Raw genomic sequence first — 12,578 nt, 5'->3', positions numbered from 1 at the left:
ATATATAAATGTTAAAAAAATTAAAATTTTTAATGTGAAGAGGATACAAATGATTATCATATTAGTGAAAGTGATATTATAAAAATGGTTAATATTAAGTTGTTTAAAATGTAAAATTATTACAATAACATATGATATATTAAAAGCTTCGAAAATTATTTAAGTACTATTTATTACATTATAAAAAAAAAAAAAAAAAAAAAAAGAAAAAGGAAGGAAAAGAAAATTCAATATAAAAAATAAAAATTATTTAAAAAAATATGTTTTAAATGTATTACATTTTGTACATACATTATTTTTACATATAATTTACAGTAGATATTATACTATATATTACTCAAATGTATTTCGTTTTTGTTTTTTTTATTAATAATAAATTTATTAAAATAATTATTCAATTTTTTTTTTTTTTTTACATAGTTACAAAAATTTTTGTTTTAATAATTTTGCAACTCATCCGTCTAGAATATTTACATGTATTAATATTCTTTTATGTAGTAATTTACTTCAATTTATTTTTTAAAAAATTCAATATTTTTTGAACAATATGATTTGGTGTGATACCAAAATGCTCCCATATTTTGTTTTTGGGTGCTGAATATCCAAATTGATTAATACCTATGTAAACATTAAAATATGTATCAAATCCGTAAGTAGAAGCAGGTTCAATGTAAAATCTTACTACATCAGGATTAAGATGCATCATAATAGAATTTTGATATTCTTCTGTTTGCTTTTTAAATAATGTCCATGATGGGAAGCTAACAATTCGAACATTTAAATTGTGTTCATTTTTTAAAATATTTTTGGCATCAAAGCATAAGTGTAGTTCAGATCCACATCCACTTAAAATAACTTTCTGCCCCTTTGAATCATCAAAATCTTCCAAAATATATGCTCCTTTTAAAACATTTTCTACTGATGTGTTTCTTAAATGTGGAACCTTATTTCTACATAATGCAATAACTGTTGGTGTATGCGGATTTGTAAAATGGCACAAATAAGCTCCTGATACTTCATTTCCATCTGCTGGTCTAATTATATTTAAATTTGGTGTTGATCTGAGTAATGATAATACTTCAATTGGTTGATGTGTTGGACCATCTTCCCCTAATTCAATGGAATCGTGTGTAGCTATGCATAAAATATGATGATTAGATAAAGCTGCTAACCTTAAAGCACCAAACGCATATGTATAAAAGTTGAGAAAAGTACCACAGAATGGCTGAAAACCTCCATAGGAATAAATTCCATTTGTTATAGCAACCATTCCATGTTCCCTTACTCCATATCTTATATATTTATTTCCGTGAAAATTTCTGGTAATATCTTTTTCTTCTTTTAATGCTGTACAATTAGATTCTGTTAAATCAGCACTTCCTCCTATTAATTCAGGTAATATTTTATTTAAACAATTTAAAACGACACCTGATAAATTTCTTGTTGCACATGGGGCATCAGTAGGTGTATACCTTGGCAATACATCTTTCCAATTATAAGGCAAATCATTTTGGAATCTTCTCAAAATTTCTTGTCCTACTTCAGGAAATTGTAAAGTAAAATCTTCGAACATTTTTCTCCATTTCATATAATGTTCTTTTTTCTTTTCTATTACATTTTTGTAAAAATTCTTTACTTCATCAGTAATATGAAATTTTTTTTCAGGATCTAAACCAAAAAAATTTTTCGAGGTTTTTAAATCTTCTTCCTTTAATGCTAAACCATGAGATTTGCAAGTTCCTTGAACTTTAGTTCCGAAACCACAAGTTGTTTTGACTATTATTAGTGAGGGTTGTTTTAAATTTTTTTTGGATTCTTCAATTTCAGTCAATATTTTTTTAAAATCTGTATTTCCATCTTCCACTCTTCGAACTTCCCAATTTAAGGCTTCAAATTTCTTTTCAATATCTTCTGTAAAGGACAAACTTGTTTCACCATCAATGGTAATTTTATTATCATCATATAAAAGAATTAATCTTCCTAATCCTAAATGACCAGCTAAAGATGCGGCTTCACAAAATACTCCTTCTTGCATACATCCATCTCCACATATACAATAAATATAATTATCAAAAATTTTATGTTCCTTTGTATTATATTTGTCTGCTAAATTATGAGCAGCAATTGCCATCCCAACTGCATTAGAAGCTCCTTGACCTAATGGTCCTGTAGTCACTTCTACACCTTTGGTAATATGATTCTCTGGATGACCAGGAGTTAAACTTCCTAATTGTCGAAAATTTTTTAAGTCTTCTATAGTTAAACCTTGTTCAGTTAAATATAACATTGTGTATAGCAATGCGCTAGCGTGACCATTAGATAAAACAAATCTATCTCTATTTATCCATTTTGTATCTTCATTATAATAATTCATAACATAAGCCCATAAAACATGAGCTATTGGCGCACAGCCGATTGGGGCTCCTTGATGTCCACTATTCGCTTGTAATGGCATTTCAGCCGATAGCATACGAATTTCATTGATACATTTTATATCTATATCTTTGTCCATATTGATTAAACTATAATTTTTTTATTATCTTAATAAATATATAAGATTTGATGTAAACAAAAAATATATTTTAATTTTTTTAGGAGAAATAATTATAACTGAAAAATAATAATTTATGAAAAAAATCCTAATTTAAATAAAATGAAATAATAAATATACTAATATTAAGGTACAAATATATATTAAGCAAATGCTTCAACAGTTTTAAAAAAAAAATGCAAATAATCATATATGTTTTTTGCTTTATATCTTAAATCTTCATATGTATTACTCTGCAATTCTCTAAAAAAAAAAATTTTATATATTAAAATATATTATTTATGTTTTTTTTTTTTTTTTTTTTTATTATAGGTTGTAATTGTTTGCTATGTATAATAGAATTATTTATATATAGTATTTTTACACATTTATTAAAAAAAAAAAAAAAAAAAAGTTATAAAATTTTCATAATAATTTATACATTTTTTTTTTATTTTTTTGAAATATATAAAAAAGAGAAAAAGTGTATATGCCTAGTAAAACTGGAAAAAATAATAATATAAAAAAATTAATATACAAAATATTAAAAGATAATGTAATGAATTAATTAAAACATGGTTTTTATAAGTACATACTATATATAATAAATGTATATATACATTAATTAAATATTATTACATTTTTATTTTGTTTCCGTATATATTTGCATGTTTAAACATTTGATTTTGCTTTAGTGATTCATCACTAGATAAACACTTATATAAAATATTACTGTATTTTTCTGTTGAACAATAGATTTCTATTATACTGGATTGAAAAAAGAATAAGAAAAAATATATATATATATATATATATAATATATATATTCATATAATTTTTTTAAATAACATTACTGAGTAACTATATTATATTCTCCCATTGTGGAAGTTCTCTGAAATGCTGACTCCTTTAATAAAACTTTGTTTTATGGATGCTCAATAAATCATGAAGTGTTCAATTTAATTTATTTTTTTTTTTTCTTTTTGTATACATATATATATATATTGTATGGTTTTACATATATTTAGTTTTAAATAAAAATAAAAATATTTAATTTAAAATAAAAATAGCTTCAAAAAAAAAAAATAAATTTTGTATGATACTTCTAATGCTCATGCGTATATATATATATATATATATATATACATATAATGAGGCTCAATGATTACCTATTTTTTAATAGCCGAAATTTAGTTAATCTTTTAATAATTTTTTCCTTTAATACTATCTTTTATATAGTAAAAAAAAGATATATATATTCTGAATAAGTTCTAATCTATAATAAATATTTCTTCTTTTTTTTTTTTTCTTGAAGCATTTAAATTTAGCAACGCACATTTATGATGCATTGCTTGTATAAAATTTTGTTAAATATGTGTAAAATGTTTATATATTTTTTGTAATGTAAATATTCAAAATGATTAAAATAAGTTTTATATTTTTTCAAAACAAAAAGATAAACATTAAATATCATAAGCAAGAAATGTTTTAGTTTTAACAATTAAGCATTAACAAGAAAAAAAAAACATATAAGCAAATTAAAAAAGTATAAATTTTTTTACAACAATATAAGTCCAAATATTAATATAAAAAAAAAAAAAAATTAATAAAATACATAAAAAAAATTATGACAGATTACTAAGATGTTTTACGTTCATACTCTTCATTAAAAAGATATATAAATCTTCATTCATTTAAAAACTTCAAAAAATTATTAATAAATATGCCAAGTTAATTTTAATAATAGATTAAAATTGGTATAAAAGAAATGTTATTCAGTGAAAATATTAAAATAAAAATAAAAAAATTAAGCTCTGTTTTTTTTCTTCATCATTAACATAAATTCGTTGAAATCGATCTACAAAAAAAAAAAAAAAAAAAAAAAAAAAAAAAAAAAAAAAAGAAAGAAACAAAACAAATTTAATATTGAATACCTTTGAAAAAATTTATAAAATGGAAAAAGTACTTATATATAACAAATGTGATAATAACATATATATATATATATATATATATATATATATATATATATATATATATATATATATATATGTATGTGTTTTTTTTTTTTCTTACTTCTCCATCTCCATTTAAATCAATTTCTTGTAGTAAGGAATCAATTGCTTTATCTCCTAATGAATTTTTAACATCTGCTTTTCCAAAGATTTTCTTTAATTCCTCAATACTTATTTTTCCATTTCCATCAATATCAAACACTTTAAAAGGAATTAAACAAATTTCTTCTTTTAAATAGGTTCTTTTATCTATTGTAGCTGCCAGAAAGTCTTAAAGCAAAAATAAAAAAAAAAAAAAATGAAAGAAAAATATTATACATAAAAAATATTTCATTAAAAACTAACAAATATATAATAAAAAATGTAAAATTATATAATAAAACAATATAATAAAGAGAAAAAGTAAATAATAGTAAAAATCTATATTTATGAAAAAAATAAAAATTTGAGTTCTGATTATTTATCTTTTACCTGTGTAATGAATTTGTCCTGATCCATTAGAATCAATATCTTTTAGTATTTGATGAATATCAGGAGGTATTTTCTGATATCCAATTTTTTTCAATCCATCTAGAATTTCTTGAGATGATAAGGTACCACTATTATCGACATCAAGAGCAATAAAAATATTTCTTAAATTATTAATTTCTACATCACATAAATGTTGAGCAATAATAGTTAAAGCTGCTTTTTTCAATTGATTTTCTTTTTTAAAATTTTTTAGATTATTTAACAAACTAGATGATAATGCAATATTTTTTTTACTTTTTGTCATTTGAGTTATCCATGGATGATTTAAAGCTTCTTCAATAGTGCACCTTTCATCAGGATTATATTTTAATAAATTTGTTATTAAATCTTTTGCATCTAAAGATATATTACCCCAATCATTTTCATAAAAACAAAATTCACCTTGCTTAACTTTTTTTAAAACTTCATTATCTGTATCTCCGTAAAAAGGGGGATACCCACATAATAATGTGTACATTATAATACCACTTGACCATATATCACATTTTTTATCATATTTTCCTTCTAATACTTGTGGTGCAACATAATAAGGAGTTCCTGCTTTTGTTGTTGTGAATTCTCCTTCATATAATTTTTTACTTAAACCAAAGTCAATAATTTTTAATAAACTATCTTTACTTTCACTTTGAAATAAGAAATTTTCTGGCTTTATATCACGATGAACTATATTTAGAGAATGCAAATAAAATATAGCAGAAAAAATTTGTTTCATTATTGTAGCTGCATTTTTTTCTGTAAAAGAGCCTTGTTCAATTATGCTATCGAACAATTCTTTTCCTGAGCATAATTCCATTACTAAAAATATAAAATTATCATCCTCAAACGTTTCATATAATTTTACTATATTAGGGTGATCTAATTTTTTCATTATTTCAATTTCTTGAAAAAATCTATTTATATTTTTTAATCTATCTTTTTTCTCCCCTTTAATTGCGTAATATTGTCTAGTTGTTTTGTTTATCCCTTTATAAACACATCCATATGTTCCTTGTCCTAATTTTTTATCAATTACATATTTATCTTCTAATTTTCCTGCATGAGATAATATAAAATTTTCTCTTTCAAATGTTGAACCTTCTCTTGTACTATTATTTAAATTATTAGTATTTTCCTCAACTAATATTTCATTTTTTTCCTTAGATTCCTTTTTTATAAAATTATATTTTTTTCTTAATTTATTTATCAATATTAAATTTCCCATAATACTCTTTTTTTTTTTTTTTTTTTTTTTTTTTTTTAAATAAATAAATCTTTAAATTTATTATTTTTATTTTAATTTAATAATTTTTTGAGTCGTCTTTTACTGAATGAACTCATTTGTGCCTTTCCGTTTTTTTTTTTTCTTTTAATAAAAGTCTTTTATTATAAAAAAAAAGTTCGAATGATAAATTGTTCATGTTGTTTATTTGGAATAAAACTTTAAATTACCAAAAAATTAATTATATATGTATTTCAATAAAAAGATAAGATATATTTTACCTTTTTTTTAATTATGTAAAAAAGTAAAATGTAATTTTATTGTACGCATTATAGGGCTAAAAAAAAAAAAAGAAAAAAAATATTAAAAATGTGACATAATATTAAAAAAATAATTTTTATTATATTCCTGAAAAATTTTTAGAATATAAAAAAAAATTAACTATAGTGGATGAAAAAAAATTTATATTAAAAAACAAAAAAAATACTTTATTATGTAAAAAATAAAAAAAAAAAATTTAGTTCTTACATATATTATTATAAAAAAATGCTAAAAAATTTTGCACACAAAAAGGAAAAAAGGTAAATATAAAAAATTTATAGTTTTTATTCAAAAAATTATGTAAAGATAAATAAAAGAAAAATTATTTAATGATTAAATGCTATATTACTTTTTAATGAAGTTAGATACTTATGAAAATAAGATAAACTATGGAATATATATTTAATTTTCATATATTTTTATACATTATTAGAAAACTATTTTTAAAGTAATATTGTTTCCGAATAAAGTAAAAAAACTCACAAGATTGTAATTTTTATTATAAATAATTAAAATAAAAAATTTCACATATCAAAATATTTTATTTAAAATTAATTTTATTTTTTTGTTAATACTAATGTTTTATTCAACAAACATAACTTATTTCAATACAAAAAAAAGAAAAAATTATTATTTTTTTTATCTTTTCATTTTTTATAAAAAACTGCTAATAGTAATATTAGTTTTAAAATTACAATTGTGCTAACTTTTTTGTGGTATCTTCATTTGTTTCTAATACAGTAAACTTTTTTTTACGACGTTAAATCATTATTAAAAAAAAAAATAGTAATAAAATGTACGTAAATATGAATAAAACTTAAAATGATAACAAAGAGTACAAATTAAAATTACTTTCTTTTGAAATCTTCATTGGATATACTAAAAAGTAAAAGTATTTAAAGATAAATTAAGCGCAACAGAAAATATACATTAAACAGAAAGTACATTAAAATAAAATTTAAAATCTTCTTAAAATTAGAAAGTAAAAATTATTTTAAATACAAAATATTGAAATGTTTTTGTAGCAACATTATTAAATGTCTTAAGAAAAAATGGTGTAAAGAAATATAAATTTCTTACAATATATATATAAAGAAAAAAAAAAAAAAAGAAACTATGTAAATACAAAAATTATATAATGATAATAAATAAAAAATAATACATGAATAAGAGGTAATTTATTTTTCATTTAACTCAATAAGTATATAATTGTTAAATTTTACGAATAAATTCTTTTTTCATTTGCGTAATTCTTAAAATAAAACTAATGAAAGTAGGCTTATAATACGGTAAAAATAGTAATTTCTGTTATAAAAAGTTTATTTTTAAAAGGTATAAAATAATGATTTATTTGTAAATTATTCTGTATTATTTTTTTCGGAAATATGTTATATAATAAAAGAATATGTAAATATATTTCAACGCTTTTTCTATGTATATGAGATAAAAGAATATATAAAATTCATTTCTTTTTACTGTTCTTTGATAATTTAGCAAAAAAAAAAATAAAAAAAAAGGAAAAAGAAAAAACAGAAAATTCGTGAAGACAATAAACGGCTTTTCAACTTTAAAAAGTTCATTAAAAAAGGAGAAAAAACTTAAATTCAAAATTTTATAAAGATAAAAATGCAGGAAAACACAATTATTCAATACATTTTAATAAATAAGGAAATTTTAGATAAAAAATGGCCATTAGGATCTATAATAGCTCAAGCTTGCCATGCATGGTAAAATATTTAAAAATTTTTATTCATTATTATGTAAATAGTTCAAATATTGTTTTTTGTTATAAGTTTCATGTTTTTATTATTCTCTTTTTATATGTACCATTAAAAAAAATGTAATATAAAAGTCCATAATATATATATATTTGTTTTTATAGTGTAGCAGTAATAGCAGAAAACATTGATGACAATATAGTAAAAGAGTATTTATCACCGGAAAATATAAATAATATGCATAAAGTTATATTGAAAGTTGAAAATACTGAAGAACTTAAAAATTTATCAAGTATCTTAGATAAAGAATCCTTCAAATACAAAATATGGACTGAGTATCCAGAAAATATTTTGACTGCTTTGGCTTTAAAGCCGTATTATAAAAATACAGTAAGAGATTATTTCAAAAAATATCAGCTTTTAAAAAAATTATAAAAGATGCATTTATATTTATGCTCTGTTTTTATTTTTTATTTTTTATTTTTATAAAATATAATTTGAGAAATCATATATATCATGAAACATTTCTTAAAATGTAACTTTTATACATTTTTTTTTTTATCAAATTAAATTATTTCATGTGTACATATATTTTAAAAAATTGATATACGAATAAAAAACTTTTTTAAATAATCAAATTTTTAATTCATGTTTTTATTAATGGCTTCTAGTGAAGCCTTAAAAAAATTTATGTCTAATGTGAAACACTAAATAAATATGTATAAAACGAATGCTAATAAAAAATAAAGGGAACATATACAATATATTTATCAATTAAAATATATCAATAATTAAACTTTTATTAGTTCATATTACTGAATATTTTAATTAATTTATGATCTTTCCCCACGAATACGTCTAGCTAATTGAATATCTTTTGGCATAATGGTAACTCTCTTAGCATGGATAGCACATAAATTGGTATCTTCAAAAAGCCCAACTAAATATGCTTCTGCAGCTTCTTGGAGTGCCATAACTGCTGATGATTGAAATCTTAAATCAGTTTTATAATCTTGAGCAATTTCTCTCACTAGTCTTTGAAATGGTAATTTTCTAATTAATAAATCAGTTGATTTTTGATATCTTCTAATTTCTCTTAATGCTACAGTTCCTGGTCTATATCTGTGTGGCTTTTTAATACCAGCAGAAATAGGAGCTGATTTTCTTGCGGCTTTTGATGCTAATTGCTTTCTTGGGGCCTTACCAGCGGTTGATTTTCTTGCTGTTTGTTTAGTTCGTGCCATTTTTACTTATAATTTTAAGGTGTATAATATAGTGTGTATTTTATTAAATTAAAAAAAAAAAAAAAAAAAATTTTTATATATATACGACTAAGTTATGTAAATGAATAATAAAAAAAAAAAATGTTTCTTGCAATAGTGATAATGTATATGTTTAACTAATTTTCAATAAGAATAATTTGAAAAATATTTTGTTTTTTAAATAAATTTTAGATATAAAATATTAATTTAAACATGTATGTGCTTTTTTTTTTTTTTTTATATGTTTCAAATTCTCATTAAAATATTTTTAATAAATAAATTTTTTTTTTTTTTTTTTTTTTCTTAACTATAATGCAAAAAGCTACGAGTTTGCATAAAAAAAAAATTATGATCATGCATAAAAAAAAAAAAAATATACAAATAAAATAAAAATTATCAATTTTAATTGCAAAAATAACTTATGTGCATATAAAAAAAAAAAAAATATATATTTTTTTATGACTTACTATTAATTAATTAATGCACTTCTTTGTATCTTTTGCATTTTTTTCACCATTTGTATCTTTATTTAATTGTAATTATATATATATTTTGAATTATTTTCTTAAATAAATTAAGTGAAATGCTCTTACCATATATATATGAACGATAAAAAAAAAAAATAAAAATCGAATTTATTAAAAGTATCTTTTAATTATATATATATATATAATAAATAATTTTTTAAACACAAATAGTGCAATATATTTGCACATAGATGTGTTTATTATTATTTAAAATAAAAAAAAAATATTTGTATATTGTATATATAAATAATACATGTGTATTTATAAATTTAAACATATATATATATAAATATTAAAAAAATTTTAAATGTAATTTTATGTTAATACATAAATGTAAAAAGGTAAAAAATGAAGAAATATCTAAATATTATTAAAGTATGAAGAATTAAATTCTCTATTATCATTTTTTGTACAATGATCAAAAATGATAAATATTAAATTATATGCATTTATTATTATGATATATTTTTCACTCTCCTTTATTTAGCATAGTTTGGTATACATTTGATGAAATAGTACATCAAAAAATTGCACTATATTAATTTTTATTTTTCAAGAGACGTGAATAGTATTTCATGCAAATTATTTTATTTTTTTTTTAAACTAGACATATTAATAGGGTTAATTTTTAAAGTGTTTTTAAAATATATAATTTATAAAAAAACATAAAAATGAACTACTAATGGATATTAAAATAAAGTAAATATTTTATTTTAAAATTTTATAAAAGAGGTAAAAAAGAATTAAAGAATAAATTAAGAAATTTTATATGTATTCAAAAATAATTAATTTTATCTTCATTTGCTTTTTTTTAAAAAGAATTTTTATGTTGAGCACGAAAAAAGAGATCATTAAAAAATCATCTTATATGGTAAAAATTTAGAAAAAAATAAAAAAACATTAAAATTTTTTTAGTAAGAAAAAAATTGATCAGTTTATGTTATTTTGTTTTTGATTTATTCATATATAAAGTTGAACACCTTAGCTTGAAGAAAGGTTAGAAAATATGGCATTTAACAAATAAAAAAAATGATTTTTAATTTTCATTTTATTGTCTATAAGTTTAAATCATTTTATCCTTTCACAATTTTAGTAAAAATAATATATGTCGCTGTAAATAAAATAGAAATAAAAAATTTATGGCGTAAATATATATATTTTAAAAAAATATGTATTTTAATGTATTTATTAAAAAAAAAAAAAAATTATGTACCATATATTGTAAACTTACAATATACAATTATATGAAAATTTAACGTCTTTATTTTAAAATTTTTTTTGAAAAATAAATTATTCTTATTATATTTTTCCTTTTTAACTGTATATTTGAATCGGAATAACATTTGACACATATTTAGTTAAAAAATAAGTCATCTATTAAAATTATAAGATTTAATCCCGTTTCCCTTAATAGTTTTTATTTTTTTTCATTAAAATAAGTAAAAAATTAATTTAAGAAATTGTTAATAATGGTATTTAAATGTTCCTAAAATTAGGAAGAATTAAAAGAAGTGAACTATTTAGAAGTTTGTTATTCTTATAATTTGGTTTTGATGTAAAGTTCATGAATATTTTAATTTTAGGATATTGTAATTGCATTTTAGGGGTCCAACTATGTTTTTAATATGATAAAAAAAAAAAATTAAACAAGTATATTTTTAATACCAAATCCATATAAAGTCATAAATATAAAATGATTGTTATAATTCATTTACTTTGTCAGTAATTCTTTTTTATTTAATTTTAAGCTTTACATAACATATAAAAGGCTTAGCATCTATAATACTTATAAGTATAAAGATGAAATATGAATCTTCATTTGAAATTAGTTGGCTCAAAGAATTTCATTGTAACATATGGAATAGTAGAAAATTGAAAAGGATTAATTTTTAATAAATGTAAACTATATTCATTTTTTAGTTGTAGTTTAAAAAATAAGCATGTTTCATAAGATATTAATGATATATATGAAAAATAGGTATTATGTTCACTCAAATTGGAAGTATTATATAGTGTTTTTAATTTATATTCTTTGATTTATGCATATTTCAAAATTTTTGTATTTATAAAACCTATAATTTAATATATGAACTAACAATATATATGTAGTATTCTTAAATTCATGAAAATTAAAAATAAGGATAAATTTACATATTTAAGAAACGTTTAATAAAAAGAAAAAAAACAAAAATATCTTAAAAAGAAAAAAACTTAATTTTATAAAAATAAATAATATATTTTTAGTATACATTTCTTCATAAAAAAAAAAAAAAAGATAAGAAAAAAAATTAGTTATATATAAAAGCCAATTTATATAAAAAAAAAAAAAAAAAAATTACTACAAATTTAAGCTAAATATATATTCTTCTTATAACTAAATGTTAAAAATGTTGTAAAGGCAAATATATATATTTTTTAATTAAATAGATATCATTATAAATGAACAAAAAAAAAATAAAATTTTTTAAAAAATTTG

At 19.6% G+C, this 12,578-nt stretch overlaps 5 protein-coding genes across 5 annotated transcripts; 1 reads left to right on the top strand and 4 right to left on the bottom strand.

The window, feature by feature from the left end:
* Nucleotides 1-502: 502 nt before the first annotated feature.
* PGAL8A_00139300 (transketolase, putative) lies at nucleotides 503-2,512 on the bottom strand (the record flags this gene model as incomplete). Its single annotated transcript, XM_028674927.1, has 1 exon — nucleotides 503-2,512. One exon carries the CDS (start codon nucleotides 2,510-2,512, stop codon nucleotides 503-505), a length of 2,010 nt encoding a protein of 669 aa, XP_028526509.1.
* Nucleotides 2,513-2,694: 182 nt separating this feature from the next.
* Nucleotides 2,695-3,410, bottom strand: PGAL8A_00139200 (conserved Plasmodium protein, unknown function; the record flags this gene model as incomplete). Its single annotated transcript, XM_028674926.1, has 3 exons — nucleotides 2,695-2,794; nucleotides 3,170-3,298; nucleotides 3,385-3,410. The coding sequence occupies 3 exons, from the start codon at nucleotides 3,408-3,410 to the stop codon at nucleotides 2,695-2,697; spliced, it is 255 nt and encodes an 84-aa protein (XP_028526508.1).
* A 927-nt stretch (nucleotides 3,411-4,337) lies between these two features.
* CDPK2 (calcium-dependent protein kinase 2, putative) lies at nucleotides 4,338-6,277 on the bottom strand (the record flags this gene model as incomplete). Its single annotated transcript, XM_028674925.1, has 3 exons — nucleotides 4,338-4,388; nucleotides 4,607-4,815; nucleotides 5,017-6,277. 3 exons carry the CDS (start codon nucleotides 6,275-6,277, stop codon nucleotides 4,338-4,340), a joined length of 1,521 nt encoding a protein of 506 aa, XP_028526507.1.
* A 1,944-nt stretch (nucleotides 6,278-8,221) lies between these two features.
* On the top strand, nucleotides 8,222-8,748 carry PGAL8A_00139000 (conserved protein, unknown function; the record flags this gene model as incomplete). Its single annotated transcript, XM_028674924.1, has 2 exons — nucleotides 8,222-8,322; nucleotides 8,478-8,748. 2 exons carry the CDS (start codon nucleotides 8,222-8,224, stop codon nucleotides 8,746-8,748), a joined length of 372 nt encoding a protein of 123 aa, XP_028526506.1.
* Nucleotides 8,749-9,146: 398 nt separating this feature from the next.
* PGAL8A_00138900 (histone H3, putative) lies at nucleotides 9,147-9,557 on the bottom strand (the record flags this gene model as incomplete). The annotated part of the gene is made up of 1 exon (XM_028674922.1): nucleotides 9,147-9,557. One exon carries the CDS (start codon nucleotides 9,555-9,557, stop codon nucleotides 9,147-9,149), a length of 411 nt encoding a protein of 136 aa, XP_028526505.1.
* Nucleotides 9,558-12,578: the final 3,021 nt, after the last annotated feature.

This window comes from Plasmodium gallinaceum, assembly GCF_900005855.1.
Source record: "Plasmodium gallinaceum strain 8A genome assembly, contig: PGAL8A_v1_65, whole genome shotgun sequence".
In the NCBI taxonomy this organism is placed as follows: domain Eukaryota; phylum Apicomplexa; class Aconoidasida; order Haemosporida; family Plasmodiidae; genus Plasmodium; species Plasmodium gallinaceum.
This window is presented reverse-complemented; position numbering and strand designations above follow the sequence as displayed.